Raw genomic sequence first — 19,688 nt, 5'->3', positions numbered from 1 at the left:
GAGTCGTGAATCACTGAATGCATGCTGAAGACGCGACTGCGCGTCTCAGACCCCACGTGGCTGGTTGGCGCGCGTTACTTCGTGCGCCGGCGTTGCATGAGAAGGAAGGATGTGTGCTGCGCTGCAGCATGAGCAGCAGCAGTCAGCGCGAGCAAGATTTTGTCGCTTTGGTGGCTCGTGTCGCGGTGGGCTGCCTGACTGTGTGGCTCTGCAGCCTGTCGTTCGTTGGATCGAGGACGACGTGAAGTCAGGAGGGGCGTACGCTTCTTCAGTGTCCCCTCCATCACCCACTCCGAGGCCTTCTCTGCACCCAGGCAAACATAGACTTGCAGACGGCACGAGAGCATCCTTCACATTTACGCGACCAGCGACCCTCAACCGCGCACATTGCCATCGCCCATCATGTCGCGCCTCCAACGCCCAGAGACGGTTCTCAAGCGAGCCGAAGAGTTGATTGGCGTCGGTCAGACGACAGCCGCCCTGTCTGCATTGTCAGAGATCTTTGCGCTTCGCTCATTCAAGCAGACTCCCTTGGCATCCTTGGAGCCAATCATGATCCGCTTTACGGATCTTTGCGTTGACCTACGTAGAGGTAGACTTGTCAAGGATGGACTGGTTCAGTACAAGAACGTTTCGCAGAACACCAATGCTGGAAGTATTGATGTGGTCATCAAGCACCTCATCAGCCTTTCGGAGCAAAAGGTGGCGGATGCTCAGGCCAAGGCTGACGAAGCTGCCAAGGAGGTGGAAGTGGATGATCTTGAAGAGAGCGAGACGCCCGAGAGCATGCTCCTCGGTGCTGTCACTAGCGAGGAGAGCAAAGATCGTACAGATCGCGCCTTGGTCACGCCTTGGCTCAAGTTCCTGTGGGAGACCTATCGCACATCGCTCGACATTTTGCGCAACAATGCGCGCCTCGAAGTTCCATACCAGGTGCGTTTTGTGGCCAGGCCTCGATAGCGAGTTTAAGGGCAATGCTGCTAGGGCAAGCACGCTACTTGATGACATACAACATCTCATGGAGCGCTCATCTGTCATTGTGCTGACCTGTAACACTCTCCCACCATCTCCACACAGCAAGTCGCACACCGCGCTCTTCAGTTCTGCCTGCAGTACGAGCGCAAGACCGAATTCAGACGTCTTTGCGACTTGCTGCGCATCCACCTGCAAAATGTGGCACGGTATTCCCACCACACGCATGCGATCAACCTCACTGAGCCCGACACCCTTCAGCGACACCTTGACACACGCTTCTCCCAGCTCAATGCTGCAGTCGAGCTCGAGCTTTGGCAAGAGGCGTTCCGGTCTGTTGAGGATGTGCACAACCTTCTCACCATGGCGAAGAAAGCTCCCCGTCCATCGATGATGGCTAATTACTACGAGAAGCTCACCAAGATCTTCATGGTATCCGACAACAACCTCTTCCACGCTGCGGCATGGAACCGCTACTACTCTTTGGCTCGTGGAGGCATCAAGACGGAGGAAGAGCACACTCGCTACGCCTCTTTTGTCTTGCTGAGCGCCCTCGCTGTGCCAGTCATCAGCAGCAATGCTCCTGGCACGGGAAACATGAACAAATCAAAGTCGGATTTCCTGCTCGGCGACGTCGAGACACGAAGCCGTACCGGTAGACTCACCTCGCTCCTCGGCCTCACCCGCACCCCAACCCGAGCGGGTCTGCTGAAAGAGGCATTGAGCCGTAACATACTTCGCCGTGTTCGCCCAGAGCTTCGCGAGCTGTACAATATTCTCGAAGTCGAGTTTCACCCTCTTTCAATTTGCGCAAAGATCGAGCCGATCATCAATCAGATTGCGCAGGACGAAGAGATGGCCAAGTACGTCAAGCCTCTTCACAGCGTCGTTCTGACCCGACTCTTTCAGCAGCTCAGCCAGGTGTACGACGCCGTCAAGCTTACCAGAGTCATGGACCTCGTTGCTGCATTCAAGGCGCCCAACAACTACACCCCTGCGGACGTTGAAAACTTCTGCCTGAACGCTGCAAAGCGTGGTCACCTCGACATTCGAGTAGACCACGTTACGCAGGCAATCACTTTCCAAGACGATGTCTTCGCCGCAGAAGCGCATCCTGCCTCCTTCACCAGTGCCGGTGCTGAGACTGACGTGACAAAACTCCAACAGACGCCAGGCGAGCTCGTTCGCACACAGCTGGCGCGTCTCGCTGGCTGTCTCGACACGACGGTGAAGATCATCGATCCAGCAGAGCTCGAGGCTGCGCAAGCCGCCAAACGCGATATCTTTGCTCGCGCTGTGGACAGTGCAGAGAAGGAGCACAAAGCTGCGGTGGCTCGCAAAGCGATCCTGGAAAAGCGCAAGGAACTCCTCGAGGAGCGAGCCGCACGCAAAGAGAAGGACGAAGCTGCTGCTCGTGCCGAGCGCCAGCGCGCCGCGCAAGCTGCCGAAGAGAAGCGGGCAGAAGAAGAAAAGCGCAATCGCGAGCTCGAGCGCATCCGCAAGGAAATGGAGCAGGTCAAGCAAGACGAGGCCAAGAAGCTCGCGCAAAGCCTTCGCGAGAAGGGTGGACTCAAGCTCACAGAGGAAGAGTACGCCAACTTGGACACAGACAAGCTCGTTCAATTGCAAGTTGAGCAGATTGAGCGCGAGAAGAAAGAGCTAGCAGACCGTCTCCGTATCATTCACCGTCGCATGGACCACTTGGAGCGTGCCTACCGGCGCGAGGAGCTGCCTCTCGTTGAGGCTGACTACGAGCACCAGAAGGAGGAAGACAAAGCAAACCATGTGCAGGCGCAAGCTACGCTGGTCGAGACCTTGCGTCAGAAGCACGCTTCTGACCTCCAGCTGAAGAAGCGGCTGCAGCGTATTCTGCCAGACTATGGCGAGTTGAGGAGGGTCATCGAAGGCAAGCGCAAAGAGGAAATGGAAGCTAGACAAGCTCGTGCAAACGACCAGATCGAGGAAGAGAAGCAAAAGAGGCGGGTCCAGGTTGCTGCGGAGAAGGAAGAGGCCGCAAAACGCGCCGAGGAAGAACGCATTCGCGCTGCCGAAGAGGAAGAGCGTCAAAGACTTCGACGCGAGGGTGAGTGCTCACGATTCTGTTTGTGAAAGATCATCTTTCTGACGCCATTTCCTTCTCTCTGTTGCAGAGGAGGACCGTCAGGCCGAGCAGCGCCGTCTCGAAGCGGAGAAGGAAGCCGAGCGCGAAGCCGAGCAAAGGGCAGCGATCGAGGCCCGGCAAGCTCAGCTGCGGGAGCAGGCGGAGAAGCAGAGAGCGAGAGAGCAGGAGATCGAGGAGAGGATGCGCGCCAAGGAGGCAGAACGACGTGCTGGCCCAGCCGCCACCCCTGCAGCAGGAGGCGAACGGTCGTGGCGAGGTGCTGCACCAGCTGGCGCAGTCGCTGCCGCACGTGACGCTAGCCCGGCTTCTGGCGTTGCGCCGCCCCGCTTTGCCGGTGTCAAACCGGGAAGCTGGAGAGAGAAGGAGCTTGCTCGCAAAGCTGCGGAGGCCAGCGGAGAGACGGCCCCATCCACTGGTACCTCCACGCCCGTGCCAGCTGCGGCAGTAGCCAACGGTACCTCCAGCCCCTCACGTGGACCTGCATCCTCTTCCAGTCCGGCACCTACCCCTGCTGCCGCCGCTGCTCCTTCTGCCTCATCCGGCCCTCCACGGGTGTTCGGCAAGAGCACCGGTGGATGGAGAGAACGTGAAGCAGCAAGGGGCACTGCTGGCGATGCTGCGCCAACATCTGGCGCAGCCACGCCGTCAAGACCTCGAGAATCGTCCAATGGGCCTTCAGCTGCCGCGGACGGCTTCCAAGAGGTTCCACGTCGTAACCCCAATGCGTACAGGTGAGGCTCACTTCCATTGGGCGTACTTGCACTCGTTCGCTGACCGCTCCTTTCTCTAATCTGACTGCTTCAGACCGCCTGGCGCTCGCAAGTAGGCTGTGTGCATTCAGCACAGCGATCTTAGAATGCTCTGAGGATTCCTTTAGCATTCCATCATTGGGCACTTTTTTCCCAGCTACCTCTGCCCAATCGAGCCTATTACGCGACCTGCGAACCTCTGCTATTCCCATTTCCCTACACGACGCAACTTCCCAAAAGCATGCTCCTCTGAGCGTTGTATACACAGACCGAATGGCTGAACCACTGCGCTCTATCGACAAGCATGCATTCATGACAACATGTCAGTGGTTTCTGATTCCAAAGAATAGCGCCTTCAGGCTCGCCTTTCGTCTTGGACTTCTTTCGCAAAGGCCTTCATGACATCAACCAAAACAAGCGTCTGCTCGGGGGAGACGGCGTTGTAAAGACTGGTTCTGATCCCTCCGACGGAACGGTGACCTTTGACCTGCTCGATGCCCTTTTCTCTGCATCGCTTAATGAACCTCTCTTCCAGCTCATTGTTTGGCGTCTTTCCGTCGCGTGCCAATATTCTGAAACAGATGTTCATCCTGCTCCTGCTGGCTGGATCCTTGACCGTCGCAGCGAAGACACCCTGACTTTTCGAGATCACGTCGTACACTGCTCTGCTCTTCATGTCCGCGCGTTGAGATGCTCCAACGACTCCGCCCTTACTTTTGAGCAGATCGGCGAACACGAGACCTGATGCGTAGATGGCAAACATTGGGGGTGTATTGTAGAGACTGTTTGCGTCTGCATGATGCTTGTATGCCAGCGTAGTCGGGATCCTTGGACCTCCATTCGAAACTCCTTCATCGGGATCTCGAGCGATCAGATCTTTCTTGACGATGACGATGGTCACGCCTGCCGGCCCGACATTCTTTTGAGCTCCAAAAAAGACAATGGAATGAGCTGCAATGTCGATTTTGCGAGAGAGAATGTTGGAACTGCAATCGGCCACGATGGGTACGTTCTGAGCATATTCCTTGGGTAATTGATCGATTGGGAAAGCGGGAGTGTACTCCACCCCATCCACCGTTTCGTTGTCGCAGTAATACAGCATGGCTGGCAATTCATCTTTGCTCGCAACCTTGCCTGAGCCATCCACTCCGCTCAGCTGCCACGTCGACGTGGGGGGAATGATGCCGAACTTTCCGTCTGAACCTTCCAGCTTGCGAGAGTCGAAGACGGCCTTGGCGTTGCCGCCGAGCCTCTTGGACTCTTTGAGAGCCTTGGCGCTCCAGCTTCCGCTAACGGCATAGTCCAGCGCAGGCCCCTGTCCATTGTGTTGCTGGACGTAGTCTGGATGTGCGATAGCGTGACTAGCCAACAGATTCAACGCCGTCCCGCTGAATTGTTCAGTTCCTCCGCCTTGCATAAAGAGCACGGCGTAGTTTTCTGGAATGTCTAACAATTTTCTCAGATCCTCTTCGGCTGACTCGATGACCTTTTTGAATGTGCCCGATCGATGCGACAGCTCGGTTAGGCCCATGCCTGTGCTAGAGAAATCCAAGATGCCTTGTGCGGCTTCTAGCAGGACAGACGTAGGGAGAGAGGATGGACCAGCTCCGAGATTGATGGTTCCTTCCCTCTTGCTGATGTCCAGCGTGAGCTTGTCGTCCGGCGTTGACATGATGAATGGATGACAGACGAGTGCCGGGGCGGTCGTGCGAGTGATGGGAGAGGAGGAAGCTTACGCGCGCGACACCAGGAGCGAGATCAATCAGTTCTGAGTGGCTTTGGTGAAGGCGAATCCCAAGGTCGAGTCATTCACCAAAAAGCACCGCATCGGCCTTGAATCTTGATGAGTCGTAGTTTGAGAAAAGCAGTGGAGCAGGAAGTGTAACCTCTGCACGTGACGAGAAGTCAGCTCTTCGCTTCGTGCGTTGTTGTGACTCGCACGAGAATTGGCGAATGGGGGCGCGACTTGGGGTGCATCAGCGATTGGAGCGATTTCCACCACGTGGGAGTTGCAGCAACTTTTTTGACGGCTGGTCCAAGAAATTCAGGAAACTCATCATCACGACTGGGATCTGTGACTGCAGCATGCTGCAGCAAGCCAAAAGGCAAAGGAAGGGCTCCTTGTCCTTGATTTGTCCACTTCCACAGCACCGCGCTCAAGTCATCGCTCTATCCTGTGTGGCCCTCGAAGTTCAACAGACTACATAGCTCTGACCGACACGCAAAGAACGGCTCACAACATCTGGGCTCTAGCCGAGTCGGGTGACACACAGGCACACATTCGAGCGACTGTCGAACACCAGCAATACACCATGGCTTTCGGTGAGTGGCCGCCACTCGCACAAAGTAGTCAACAGTGCAGGTGCAATGCTACATCGTGCGACGCCGCTCAAACACTTGCTGACTACTTCTCCCGCTTGCTTTTGTAGGGGATCGAGGTGGACGTGGTGGAGGAAGAGGTGGCTTTGGTGGTGGACGCGGAGCACCCAGAGGTGGTGGATTCGGTGATCGCGGCGGACGAGGTGGCGGTAGAGGCGGATTCGGTGGGGGAGACAGAGGTGGCAGAGGTGGACCTCCAGGTCGCGGTGAGTGCATTTTTCTGCGTGTTCCTGGCGAAGTGTCGAATTTGACTCGAACGGTTCTCCGCATCACAGGTGGACGCGGCGGTGGAAGGGGAGCACCCGGTGGAAAAGGCAGAGGTGCACCTCGCGGCGGTCGGGGCGGTGCGCGTGGAGGTGCCAGAGGTGGCGCAAAGGGTGGTTCCAACGTCATCGTCAAACCTCACAGGCATGAAGGCATCTTTGTGGCTGAGGGCAAGGAGCACCTTCTTGTCACCAGGAATTTGGTTCCCGGAGACTCGGTGTATGGGGAAAAGAGAATTTCTGTCGAGACGCCGGCCACGGACGAGTCCGGTGTCTCTAGCAAGACCGAATACAGAGTGTGGAATCCATTCAGATCCAAATTGGCAGCTGGTGTCTTGGGCGGCTTGGACAACATTCACATCAAGCCGGGAAACAAGGTGCTCTATCTTGGTGCAGCAAGTGGAACCAGTGTCAGTCACGTCGCGGACATCGTAGGCCCAACCGGAGTTGTGTTCGCAGTAGAGTTCAGTCACAGATCGGGAAGAGATCTGATCAACATGGCAAAGAAGCGAACGAATGTCATCCGTGAGTGCTTGGACAGCAGTGATGGAAGTAGTGGTTGCAGTCAAGTAGTGGAGCAAATTATGACTCATCTGTGTCTCCTTGTTGTTCTTTGCTTCCAGCCATCATCGAAGATGCCCGACACCCTCAAAAGTACAGGATGCTTGTTGGCATGGTCGACTGCGTCTTTGCAGACGTCGCCCAGCCGGATCAATCTCGTATCGTGGCATTGAACAGCTCCCACTTTCTGAAAGACCAGGGCCACGCCGTCATCAGCATCAAGGCCAGCTGTATCGATTCAACAGCGGCACCAGAGGCGGTGTACCAATCCGAGGTCAAAAAGCTGCAGGAGAGCGTAAGTGATTTGAAATTGCCAATTGGCTTGTTGCCTTTGCGCATTGGCTTTGGACATCACTCATACATTCCACTCCGATCGCAGTCCTTCAAGCCCAGAGAGCTGTTGACTCTCGAGCCTTTCCAAAAGTGAGCGCGTCCTTGTGATCAAACACTTGCGCCCAATGCTCGGCTGACACTGCCTGCTTCATCTTTCCTCTTCGAAAGGGATCACGCGGTCGTCGTCGCCCAATTCAGAGCGTGATCGCGCGCGTTTGTTCTGTGTCCTTGCGAGCAAGTCCATTGCGGCTTGCTCAACCTGTTTCGGCGGCTCGTCTTCTCACTCCGTCGCTTGATGACTCATTCCGACGAGAACTTCGTCTCTTCGCTCATCATTGATCGAATGCTCATGCTCTGTACCAATGCGCCTACTCGTGCTGGTGATGCTCCGTCTCGCTTTGACGACGTCAGACACTCAAGAAGATGTCGGTCGGTCAGCGTTCGAGCAAGCATCTCCGTGCTTGCAGCTTGGCGACCTCACAGCGATCAACACGCCGTCAACGCAACATTTTCAGCTTGCGATCAAGATCTGATCAGGAAGTACTTGGATTACGCGTGAAGTGGGTAGGCATCCAATCCGTCATTGGTAAGGGATTTAGTGAGAGCGGTGACTCGGTAAGCTCGACTTCAGTGAGGTCATGATGACGTCTTCGTGCTATGGGTGATATAGCTGCGAGCACTAGAGCTCGCGCGTGCAGCTGTTGATGTGAATCTTGAATGAGACTCAACTCGGCACTCACCAGAAGAGCGACGACTCGAGCGAGGACTTGCAAACCCGATACGCGTGTAAGTCGAGAGTCACGAGTGTGGTGCAGAGATACAAAATTCACGAATTCGTCATCGAATCACAATCAAGAACCGTTGAATCTTGAAATTAAAGAAATTTTGTTGATCTGTGATATTCACATTCTTGATTCGAAAAGATCCTAGTCAAGCGAGTCTGATTCACGAGTCAAAAGTCAAAAGTCAAGCGTCAAAGTGAGTTTTGAGTCTTGAGTGGAGCAGGAATCTGGATGCAATCACGTGAGAAGTGTGCGAAACTCGTGAACCTATCAGGGTGCCTGCTGGCGTGGTACTACTCGTGACTCAAACTCATCTATCTCCGCATAGATTTTACCGTCTTGACTCGGGCCGGTCTACCGGTATAGGCCGCGCGCGCATCTAGCAGCGCACTTTTCGTGATTCCAGTTGAGAGTGAGTGATCACGAGTCTCTGATAATTTGTGATTCACCACTTTGAGTGTGCTCACAATCACCGATGCAGCAGCGCTGTTCCCACCTCTTAAGACCGCCGAAGCTGCTCTTGTCCAGACCTAAGGGAGGCAAAGCGCCACTGACGACTCGCTCGATCACTTCACGACGGTTCACGGACTCGAACAGCTTCTATAGGTGTTCTCTGACGCTAAAGCTCGGCCATGGGTGATGGCAACGAGAACAATCCCTTTCTTCGGGCAATGGTGCCTCCCCGCGCCATCATCTTTGACATTGGAGGTGTAGTGGTGGGATCACCATTGGTGGGCATCAACCTCTACGAGCAGGAGAAGGGCTTGCCGCATGACTACATCAACGTCGGCATCACAGCGCGAGGTCGCAAGGGAGCGTTTCAGGTGTGTATGCGTCACCATACCCTCGAGCGCCCCTACAAGCCATCGAACTCGGCTCCATCGGCTGACTCATCCGCTTCTTTTGCTCCGCGAGCATCGCCGTAGCGTTTCGAAAGGAGCGAATTGGCTTTGTACGCTTTCTACAAGACTTTTGGAGAGGAGTTGAGCGACTTGAACAGCATGAACAGGTGGTACACTGAGTTCTGCAAGGCGAGGAGGAGAGGTCAGTCAGTCTGTTTGTCAGAAGCATCGGTGCGAGACGAGGTGCTGACGCGCGTGCGACGCCGTAAACACAGAGGTGCCTCAGTTGCCAACGGACTTGCAGATCGACGGCCGGCACGTAAGTGTGAACACGGTCGCTGGCTGCGGCAGCTATGTGCTCATCGTCTTGACAAACTTCTTCCCTTGCTCAGCTGTTCGGGCTGATGATGAAGCAATCGACCAGGATAGACCCTCTCATGGAGACAGCCTTGAAGCGTCTTCGAGCATCGGGCAAGTTTCGTCTTGCAGCCTTGACCAACAACTTTGCTCCACCTACCGCCGCATCGCCGGAAAACAGCGGTGGAGAGTCTGCACACGCCCCCACATTGGAAGAAGAGCTGGAGCATCTAGGCATTTCAAAAGAGTCGCAAAGGATACGGGACTTCTTCGACGAGTACATTGAAAGCGCAGTAGTTGGAATGCGCAAACCGGAAGAAGGTATCTATCTGTACGCCCTGGACAAGCTCAAAGTCAGACCGGACGAGGTGGTGTTTCTGGACGATATTGGTCACAATCTCAAAGCAGCTGCCAAATTAGGAATCAGGACCATCCGCGTCAGCGCCGCATCTTGTCTGCAAGCGCTCAGGCAGTTGGAACAAGAGACGGGCATCGAATTGCTCGATGAGCGCCAGGTCGAGTTCGAGAAAGAAAGAATTAGAGAAGCGGAGATGGCCAAGAATGCTCGGAAACCAAAGTTGTAGCTGTTGGATCCATCGCAGGCATTTGCTGGTCAGCATCACGCCGACTGATTGAATATGATCTTCGGATTATCAAGCTTCGCATGTATGTGAGCTCCGCGTTGATAGCCTTGCGCATCAATGCAGGCATACTCTGGCATAAATCTAGCGCGACTGTCTGCCAGTGCCATGCCCCGACGACGTCGGGCGAACGAGACGTAGCATGCAAGGTCGCTCATCTTCAATGACATGTCGAATGTCTGGTGTCCGGTATATATACAAAGTAGGTGGCGCGTAGATCAAGAAAGTGGTGCAAGCACAGAGCAGACATGCGGCACTCGGTCCTTTCCCTGTCGCTGTTCCACAATCGAGAATCGATGCCAGGTCTTTCGGATTGCGCTTCAAGCAGCGCACATTTATATATTCGCGGCGTTCTCTTGCCTTTCGGCGCCATCATTGGCTTTCTCCGCACCCTGGGGGAAGGCCTTGTGCGCGGAAGATTTAGCTGCCCAAGTAGAAGATTTCGGCAAGGCCGATGCGGCAGTTCCGTTGAACGGCAATGCGGGAAATTCTGCTTCTCGCGACTTTGATGGGGATAGAGCCAAGCCCTGCGTCACGGTCGCTTCTCTCGTACGTGCCAATGGTGCTGCGTCGCTGTTACCGTCAAACTCTCCGCCCAGAGAGAGGTCTTTGAACTGGGAAATCGACGCTTCCAGCGTCTGTTGGGATTCGATCTTAGGGCTAGTCGACTTTTCTGGTGGCGTCGGTTCCGGGACCGCAATTGAGTGCGAGGGCGTCGTGCCGGAGATCCAGTCCGGTTTGGGGGGCAGAGAATGGTGCAAATGCGTTGCGTTGCCAATCTTACGGCCGAGTCCAGCGGGGCCGCTAGAAGATCGAGACGAGGCAAGGGATGACGACGATGACGCGGAAGCCGATGGTGTCTGACGTTGAAGAAAATATCATTTCACAGAGTAAAAACCTGAAAAGGGAAGTGTTGTGACATGTCTCTCACACTCACCATGGAAGGTCGACCGTCACTAGCTGTCCGCGTGACCATCCCAGCTGCTGGGTCGTATAAAGCCCTTTCCCCCAATCCGCGCACCCTTCCTCTACTAACGCCCGTCTTGTCCAGCCGTGAAGGCTGCGCAGCACCATCACTCGGCACCGCAACTGCGACGTCATCACCTTGCGCCACCGCAGGCCTAGCGGTCGGCAAAGGCGAGGCATTTTGGAAGTGCTGAGCCGGATAATGTGCCTGGTTTTGGGCGGTGAATGGCGGATAGCTCGACCCGCCACTCTGATCAGGCGAACTTTGAGCCACTGGCTGATGCCACTGCTGCAAGCCTGACTGCATGTATCCATAATTGGCTTGTGGATACATCACTTGCTGTCCTTGCTGTCCGTAGTACATTGGCTGCAACTGCTGGGAACCGTACTGCATCTGAAAGAAGGAATGGGGGTCGGCGCCATATCCCGCGTACTGAGGGTACTGGTAGAAAGCTGAGCTCTGATCTGGTATTTGTGCTTGCTGATTTGGTTGAATCACACGAGCGGAACCAGGTGCAAAGGGCGCACGAGCTGCGTGGTTGCTTTCGGGTCGCTCGCCATGGTGGGGCCCAGGGGTCTTAGAGCTTGTGTTGAAGCGGGCAGTGGGCGAACCAGATGATGGAGGAGTGCCCGGACCTGCCTGCTCTGATCTAGGCCGAACAACATATTCCCCTTTTCCACCGGGCACGTAGTCCCATCGACCCAAGTCCCGTGCATCGACCCCATCAACCGTAGATGCTTGAGTATCTCGATCGCTGGATTCCTCGCCACCCGCTGAGCTCCCAGCAGTGCTAGCTGAGCCTCTCGAAGGCGGAAACGGATTGAATGCATCCTGACTGCTCTTCTGTGACATCGATACTGAGCCGCCAGGTTGGGCCGTCATGCCTCCAGCCGGCATTCCCGGCAAGAAAGAAGTTGTCTGAGCGCTCCATGCTGTCACACTTGCGGGTGCAAAGGCGGGCGCAGTGGAGCGTAGACTCGGCGTCGAATTGTTCATAGGCCGCGCATCGCCGTCCGAATACGTGCTGGACTGCCGATCATTGTTCGTCACACTTGGCGGTGCAGCTTCCTTGCTCGAGGGATCTGGAGTGAGCTCATCGTGCGCAGCACTAGCAGGGCTGTCCGTGCGTGATACCGAAACAGACTCAGGAGCTGACGAGGAAGCCGCAGGACCAAAGATGCGCTCTCTAGCTTCTTTGTATGCCTTTTCTCGTTCACCAATCGTTGGCGCCGGCCTCGCACTTTGTCTTGAGGACGCGTCTCTGCCGTTTCCAGCGCCAGGCGCACGTTTCATGATCCGCATAGTGCGGGCTGCGGTGCCGCTACCGGATGGCTGTGATGAGGGTGCTGTGCCACTGCTAGATGCGGAAGGACTTGTAGGCGAGGCTCGAGACACGTCGCGGCTTGGCACGGGAGCACTCAAAGCCGAGGGAGCCGGAGCATGCGGCTGAGGTGAAGGTCGGGAGAGCAATTTGACAGGCTCAGATGGGGATGGCGGTCTTGCGAGTTGCATCAGCCTCTCGGACGGCCTGAAAGCAAGTCAAGGTTTAGCGGGACTAAATGCGGGGAGAATGGGTGCGGGTCTCGTTGACTACTCACATTGTGCGGCCTATCCGACTAACGAGGAGACCATTGGAGTTTCCGGGCGCGGTGCTCGTCTCAAAGCCCAAATGCGCAGCCAGTCGAGCGGCGAGCGTTCTCTCATGAAGTGGAGCAGGAGGCAGGATCCATTGCCTGCAATCCCAAAGGCAATGAGTGGTAGTGGTCAGATCTGCCCCGGCTCTCACGCGTAATGCATGTATCTCTGCCCATTTCTACACATTTCATCTCGATCCATCGTCTTTGGCGTCCCGCGACTCACGGTAGATTGGGGTCAAGTCCTCGCCATCGCTCTTCCAAGGTCAAGAGATAAAACCTGTCTCGAGGTGTCCGTAACGCTGCGGCGAGATGCTCGTCCAGCTGTACCACAGCTTCTTGAGGCGGCACGGTATTGGCAGCCGTCTCCACAGACATTTCGCTCGTCTCTGTTGCAGCAAGCAGCTTCTTGCGTGATTCGAGGGAACTTGAGATATCTAGCGTACGTGTGAGATTGTCGGGCGTTGATTGTGTCGTGCTGGGCATCGCCTCAAAGGACCGAGCGCAGATTGAGAAGATCTGACAGGTCGTGCGCGCAGTTGAGTAGGAGATGACGGGATGCCAACAAAAATGATGGCTGATGTAAGGGAAATCCTCCAAGCATGTCACCTCATCCTCTGCAGTAGCATGGGCATGCTCGTAGCGTGGGACTACGTGTGAGATGTTGCTTGCTCGTATTGCATCTCGCTGATCAATGCGACTTTCTTGCTTGCCGTATGCAAAGCTCTTATTCAAAAGTGCAGCGAGTCGAATTGAGATGGAAGGAAGCAGGACGAGCAGCAAAAGAGAGTCACGGGCCCGTCGCGCGAGGCAGAAGAGACTCACGACTCGTGACCAAATTCAGGATTGATGCATCGCGAGGTGATCTCGGCAAAGCGCGCTTTCTGCCTGCACGCATTTCCTGTTTCCTTCCTGCGCTGGAAGGCTGCAAATGCCACGTGACCCTGAGTTTCATGACGCCGCAACTGATTTGAAAGTGTGCGTATTGAATGTTCAATTCGTGATTCGTGATTAGCGCAAAGAGCGGGTTGGATCTTGAAACCTCGAATTCAAGATTCTTGATTGGTGATTCTTGATTGCTGATCAAGGCTGCAGCAACGAGCATCGCTGCGATCGAGCGAGGTCACAGGTCACACGAGATTTCGAGTCAAAATCTTGAGTCGTGAGTGGAAGAGGGCCACTCAGCAGCACGGCGCATTGGTCCTTTCCACCTTGTGCTCCTCCCACTCAACTCACCCACGTTCGCCTATGGATCTTCCTCGATCACTTCCATACCGTTTCTGTGACCTCTGCTCCGGTGCACATCAAAGACCGCGCATGTGACTGGACTATTTGCTAACCGCTTGATCGAGAGCTGGGACAATATTCTTCTCAGTCGCGGACTTCACCGGCATTTTGCGCTGGTAGTCCACATCTCGCACCTCCTGCTGTCCGGCTTCGTGACAACGCACACAGGCAAAGTCGCTTCCCGCACCTAAATCTCGCTCGCGGCCGATTACATCTGAGTGAGGAGCAACTCGCTTCATCGCTGCTCTGCCGCCACTCGTTGCAAGCCTCATGGCCACGACGTCGGTAGCCGGTCCTTCCGCGGCCGTCTACACCGCCAGTAACCCCGATAGTTCCGACTTCAGAAGATCGGGCTTCGTCCTTCCCTCTTCTTCGCGCTCACTTCTGTCTCCTTATGAGGATCAGGATGGCGAGGCTGGCGTAGCTTTCTCTCCCCACTCGAGATTGGATGTCCCCGCTCGCAGCTTGCCATCCTCGTCTTCATCTGTTTCTCCTCGAACTCAACAGAGGAGACGCAACAATGTAGCAGCAGGCAGTGCTCAAGCGAGCCGCAGTGCAAACTCGAATGGGAGGTCATTAGGCGCAGATAGCTCCCCTCCGAGCCCTGATGGCTCATCGCAACCTGAAAGATCGCACAACGCTGGCCAGCAAGATGACACACATAGGACACTCGACGGCTCGGCTCAGATCGCTAGGCACGGCAGGCATAGGGCGAGCTCGACCAGACGAGGTTCGTCCTCGCTGGCTTTCTTACAACCTCTTGCACATACTGCGGGTCCGACCATCTTCCTCTCCAACACTCGTCCACATGCGCCAACAGCTCCTGGTGTGAGCCTGCACAGCTCCTTAAGTCCATCGCTGCCCCAGACCGCTTTTCCACTACATAGACATCAGCGCGCTTCTCGAGCGCCGGCAAGCTTGACAAGCGCCAACTTGGCAGTGGCTGCTCAGACAAGTACCGTGGTAGCTGCAGATCAGCAGAACGTCGATTTCACAGCTGCATCAGAATATGTCCCGTCGGCCTCAAATCTGCCCTCTAGTGCCACAGCGAACGATTCGAAAGCGGCTAGCAGCACGAGCGATGCAACGGCGACCGCAACGTCGCCATCTGCTTCTATTGCGTCTTTGCCCAAAGCACCAGCCTGGGGCGCTCCGAAGAATTGGGCTACTTTGGCATCAGGCTCGGGCAGCTCCCAGTCTCTGGCCTACACCGCTACACCGTCAAGCTCAAGCGCGGTCGCCACTCCAATCACATCCACTGCAGGCAGCCCTGACACGTCTCGTCAACCCTCGATCAATGGCAGTGTGCATCCTTCTTCATCGCAACATTTGGCCAGTCGCCGGTCTACAAGCCGACCCCCAGTCCTTACTGAGAGACAGGCCCGCCTGCAAACTCTCGAAGCTCGTCTTCGGGCAGCAGAGTCCGTCTTTGCCGCCCCCTTGACCGCTCCTCGAGGCATGATCAACAAGGGTAACTTCTGCTTTGCAAACGCGATCCTTCAAGTCCTTGTGTATTGCGCGCCGTTTGTCAATCTATTCACTCTAGTTGGCACGGAAGTTCCGCCTGACTTCTCTAACTCGACGCCTTTGATGGAAGCCATTATACAATTCCTTCGAGAGTTTCATCCGGTTCCTTCGGGCGCACCGCCTTCTGCACAAGCTCTCGATACCTCGGAGCCGTTCGTGCCTGACTTCGTCTACGACGCTATGCGCCTCACGAAGAGATTCGACACGATGCGAAGAGGACATCAAGAAGACGCGGAGGAGTTTCTTGGCTTCTTGTTGGACACTCTGCACGAGGAGCTTTTGTCTGCTTTGAGAAAGCTAGAAGCCCGCGCCGGTGCGTTGATGGCGAGTGTGGCGGCGGAAGAGAACAGCGTAGCAGGCGAGGATGATGTAGGCGCGGAAGAGCGTGTCTTGCGTCGACCAGTGAGCCCCGGCGAGGAGGGGTGGATGGAGGTCGGCACGAAGGGACGCGTCGCCCATACCCGGACAGTGAGTAGCGACTAGCGGCGATAGAAGTGGCTTACCACCTCGCTGACGGAGAGTGCCCGATACGCTCTCGCTCAGACGGCTACGTCAGATTCTCCGATCACGAGGATATTTGGTGGAAAGTTGCGTTCCGTTCTGCGCACTCCCGGCATGAAGGACAGCGTGACGCTAGAGCCATATCAGCCGCTTCAGCTTGATATAGCGCCTGCGCACATTCACACGTTGTCGGACGCCTTGAAAAGCTTGGTGGAGCCTGAGATCATTCCTGGCGTGTGGAGCCCTGCGCGAGGTGCCCAGGTCGATGCTACAAAGACGGTATGCATCGAAAGTCTACCACCCGTCCTTGTTCTTCACCTCAAGAGGTTTGTCTATGAGGCTGGCGAGGTTCGCAAGAACTCCAAAGAGCTCGAGTTCTCCACACAGCTAGAGGTCGCCGAAGAGGTTGTGGCTCTCTCGAGAAGGGCTGAGGCAAAGCGGCGGTATAGACTCTTTGGAGGTGAGGGGACCAAGAGGCGTTTGTCCTGGCGGCCGTAACTGACGCCATACGCCATCTTTCTTTTGTTGACAGTTGTCTACCACCACGGCCGCTTCGCCTCGGGCGGTCATTATACTGTCGATGTGCTCAGACAGGATGGCAACGAGTGGTTGCACATTGACGACGTCTTGTGGTCTGCCTGTCCTCCACCTGGAGGCTCCTCCTCGTCCGTCTCGGCATCGTCGACTGCACCGCAAGCAGCTTCACGCACGCACGAGGGCGTGCCTTATCTGCTCTTCTACGCCAGGGAAGATTCCTTGCCGCAAAGCGCTCTGGCCCAGGTCGATGGTGACAGCAGCAAGAAAACAACCAGCAGGCCGGTCGTCAACGGCATGCGACATCAGCGAACCGTTTCTGGAGGAGACGGTAAACAGAGGCAAGTTAATGGAAGTGCGACACCACGCGTGCACGCTCAGAGCCCCGCGACTGCCACGGGTGCTCCGCTTCCAGAAGCTGCGGCAGCGCCCAAGAAGAGAGTGGTACCAGGTGCCGCGCCGCCTCCCGCAAAATCTGCCGTCAAAAAGCACCCCAAACAAGACGGCATTTCAGTCAATGGAAACGCAATCGTCCCCTGAGACGCCCCCCTCGGCCACAATAGCTCCCCCTCATCATTTCTTGCGCGAAACATCGCCTCCCTTCATCCTTTGCGACTCTAGACTGCCCGTTGCGCACACCTTGTCTTTGCAGCTGTCGTGTACACTACATCTTGTTCGTGGCTCAAAAAATCGCAAATGCTTCGCCAGTACCCGCCACTTTGAGATGGTTGACCTGTGGGATGTGTCCTATATCTGTGGTAGCTTGGGATCGCGAAAGCATGACGAGCAAGCAGATCGTCTTTGGATTCTTTGTTCTGCTCAAGCGGGTAAACTTCCGACGCAAAATTCGTCCACAGCTTGACTCGACGCATGTCGAAGTGGAGCTGCTCGAGATCAGACTTCCAGACTACGCGGGACCTTCTTGCAAGCCACACCCTACTTCGCTCGCGGGGAATGAATCGGAGCTTCAAGTATCGTGCCGCACGTCTGTGCACGAAAGCTTCATCTGTGTCCGTAGCGCTTACTCACGGCGAATGAGAAGACGACACGGGTGAGAGCCGAAAGGAAGCAAGGCATATCAATTGCAACTTGTCGCTAGCGGTCGTGCTTGGCTGTCCCCTGGTGCTGCGATGAGCCCACTCAGCCGTCAGCTCACAAGCAGAAGCCCCTCCCCGACAACAGCTTGGATCTTTGGCCTGTGAGGCGTTCAAGGCAAAGCGAAAATCATGAACTTTGAACGGCTGATTCGTCTCTACAAGAAGCCGCTATCGGATCGCGATTCAGTTCGAACGATCCAAACACATGTACATAGAGACGAAGCCCCGCGAACGATTGAACCTGCTGGCCAACAAAGAAGTTGTTTCGCTCACATTTCCGGCTGATTGTGACTGTGACAAGATTGGTGAATTGATACTTTTCGTGTGCTGCATGATGTTCATCCTGCCTTATTCAAGATCCCAGCGAGACTCCAAATCAAAATTTGGAGTGTTCGCAGCAGCAGTCGAAGGGCACCCGCCCAATCACGAATTGTGCAATTGCGTGCCTGATATCGGCTCACCGCGTGTGGTTCATGCAACTCCTTTTTCCGCTCACGCGGGACCGGCCAGAGAGCGGCGAGCTCGGTCCCGAGCCGCGTCCCGCAATGCTGCAGCACGCGCAGCGCTCACAAACACGCTTGTATTCTTCGGTCGTCGTAACTCCGACGTTCTGGAACGGGCCCGAAAAGTGGCGGGCCCGCATTCACAACCTTATCGCCAAGGTGGAACGGCAGCAATATAGGGTCCAAACCTCTGCGCTGTCCCCACGCGGCGTGGCTTTGCGAACCTAGAATCTTGGAGTAGAGAAGCACTGCTAAGTGTGTACTCACGGATTTTGAATGTGAATGTAGCTTCTGTGATGGGAAGGCAATTACGAATGCGCGAGCCTCCAATCACGAGTGACCATAGCGGCGGGCAAGCGACACAAGCCCGCGGATTTCTTCAGGCCTCTGCTCAAGTTGGCCGGGTGGTCCACGATTGCGATCGCTGAGGGAATTGTTCATCTTTCGCTTCGCAACAGACACGAGCACAGCCATGACTGCCTCTTCCCACCTTGCCGTTACGTATCTCTGAAGGTCTTAACTGCTGGTTGGTATGACGTCGGCCAAGGTTTGCTGTGCTACTTGTCGTCATGCTGGACGTCGGTAGGTCGCTTTTTAGCGGCCGACATGGGCGTGGGTGAGTCTTCTGATCAGGCGGGCTGGATGAAGCTAGCATGCTCGGCACGTCGCAGCCGTGCAGCACCCGCTGTTGCGCGCGAAACCATTTTACATGGGACGACAGTCAAATTGCACACTCCTGATTTGCTGAGTTGCCGGGCTGGGATGGAAGACCTGTGCGGGTATAGCTGCTGCAGCAGAGCCGCGCATTCACCGCGGACCAGCGTCAGCATATGCAGGCGCTCTGCCTGCATGCAACACACGCGCTCCATCAGTCGCACGCTGAGATGAAAAGACGCGCTAAAAGTCTATTTGCTTGCTTGCGCGGCTCGGTCCACCCACTGCATCGGCTCACTTCAGGCACGCACAGAACCAGTCAGCCGGATTGCACCGCTTCTAACATCGACGATCGACGATCGATAGCTAGGCAGAAGGTCCACTACAGGACTCACAGACTCGGCCAGACACCATGAGGAGCCTCACTCACACTGCTACTCTATAGGCTTATTCGGTATCATGCGGGATCGCGAGTCACGAGCGGCAACATGTATATACATCCATACAGCAGTTCTCATCCTAGCTGATCGCTGCTGCCAAGCTAGCATGCTCACACGATTGCTTAAGTGTGCACCTGAAGCTGATTACAAGTCGGGCGCCGCTCTCGTGCTGAAAGTGGCTCGCCCACATGCACGCTACCACGGGATCTCGGTGGCGTCGTAGCCATCATCATGCCCCGCACAGTCACACTGCGAAGAGCAAGCCTGCTGAAGAGCGGCGGCTGTTCGATGGCTGTTCAAGATATACATCATAGTCATGCTCAGGCACCCCGACAGCTGGAGGCGGGAATGAGGATTCTTTGAAGCGCCGCTTTGGCTTTCATGCGATGCGATGCAGGAGCATATGATGGCTGATCGTGAATGCAATGCGACCCATGTGGCGCAGGAGAGGAACCTCGGGTCGCGTTCCTGCTTAATTGACAGACGCCCATGCTGGCCATCCCCTCGGAGATTGGCGGCGCAGCGCGGCGCGGCAGCCAGCCA

General features: G+C 55.7%; 6 protein-coding genes across 6 annotated transcripts; 4 read left to right on the top strand and 2 right to left on the bottom strand.

The window, feature by feature from the left end:
* Nucleotides 1-219: 219 nt before the first annotated feature.
* On the top strand, nt 220-3,920 carry IE81DRAFT_299437 (hypothetical protein). Its single transcript, XM_025512200.1, has 3 exons — nt 220-933; nt 1,078-3,055; nt 3,123-3,920. Exons 1-3 carry the CDS (start codon nt 403-405, stop codon nt 3,827-3,829), a joined length of 3,216 nt encoding a protein of 1,071 aa, XP_025371325.1. The 5' UTR covers nt 220-402; the 3' UTR covers nt 3,830-3,920.
* Nucleotides 3,921-3,997: 77 nt separating this feature from the next.
* IE81DRAFT_321564 (PLP-dependent transferase) lies at nt 3,998-5,697 on the bottom strand. Its single transcript, XM_025513385.1, has one exon. It carries the CDS (start codon nt 5,513-5,515, stop codon nt 4,199-4,201), a length of 1,317 nt encoding a protein of 438 aa, XP_025371324.1. The 5' UTR covers nt 5,516-5,697; the 3' UTR covers nt 3,998-4,198.
* Nucleotides 5,698-5,908: 211 nt separating this feature from the next.
* On the top strand, nt 5,909-7,746 carry IE81DRAFT_311004 (Fibrillarin). Its single transcript, XM_025512431.1, has 6 exons — nt 5,909-6,165; nt 6,273-6,428; nt 6,498-7,010; nt 7,109-7,341; nt 7,426-7,469; nt 7,548-7,746. The coding sequence occupies exons 1-6, from the start codon at nt 6,156-6,158 to the stop codon at nt 7,582-7,584; spliced, it is 993 nt and encodes a 330-aa protein (XP_025371323.1). The 5' UTR covers nt 5,909-6,155; the 3' UTR covers nt 7,585-7,746.
* Nucleotides 7,747-8,591: 845 nt separating this feature from the next.
* Nucleotides 8,592-10,192, top strand: IE81DRAFT_321562 (HAD-like protein). Its single transcript, XM_025513384.1, has 4 exons — nt 8,592-8,985; nt 9,088-9,205; nt 9,279-9,322; nt 9,396-10,192. The coding sequence occupies exons 1-4, from the start codon at nt 8,794-8,796 to the stop codon at nt 9,942-9,944; spliced, it is 903 nt and encodes a 300-aa protein (XP_025371322.1). The 5' UTR covers nt 8,592-8,793; the 3' UTR covers nt 9,945-10,192.
* Nucleotides 10,193-10,253: 61 nt separating this feature from the next.
* Nucleotides 10,254-12,725, bottom strand: IE81DRAFT_36667 (hypothetical protein). Its single transcript, XM_025517027.1, has 3 exons — nt 12,567-12,725; nt 10,939-12,496; nt 10,254-10,861 (listed from the first exon to the last, which is right to left on the bottom strand). Coding segments are annotated over exons 1-3 (2,085 nt in total). The 5' UTR covers nt 12,569-12,725; the 3' UTR covers nt 10,254-10,336.
* Nucleotides 12,726-13,821: 1,096 nt separating this feature from the next.
* IE81DRAFT_321560 (cysteine proteinase) lies at nt 13,822-17,160 on the top strand. The gene is made up of 3 exons (XM_025513383.1): nt 13,822-15,884; nt 15,960-16,377; nt 16,450-17,160. Exons 1-3 carry the CDS (start codon nt 14,160-14,162, stop codon nt 16,989-16,991), a joined length of 2,685 nt encoding a protein of 894 aa, XP_025371320.1. The 5' UTR covers nt 13,822-14,159; the 3' UTR covers nt 16,992-17,160.
* Nucleotides 17,161-19,688: the final 2,528 nt, after the last annotated feature.

The sequence above is a fragment of the Ceraceosorus guamensis genome (assembly GCF_003144195.1).
Source record: "Ceraceosorus guamensis strain MCA 4658 unplaced genomic scaffold IE81scaffold_13, whole genome shotgun sequence".
Classification (NCBI taxonomy): domain Eukaryota; kingdom Fungi; phylum Basidiomycota; class Exobasidiomycetes; order Ceraceosorales; family Ceraceosoraceae; genus Ceraceosorus; species Ceraceosorus guamensis.
The sequence above is the reverse complement of the archived record's forward strand: the minus strand, read 5'-3'. Positions and strand labels throughout refer to the sequence as shown.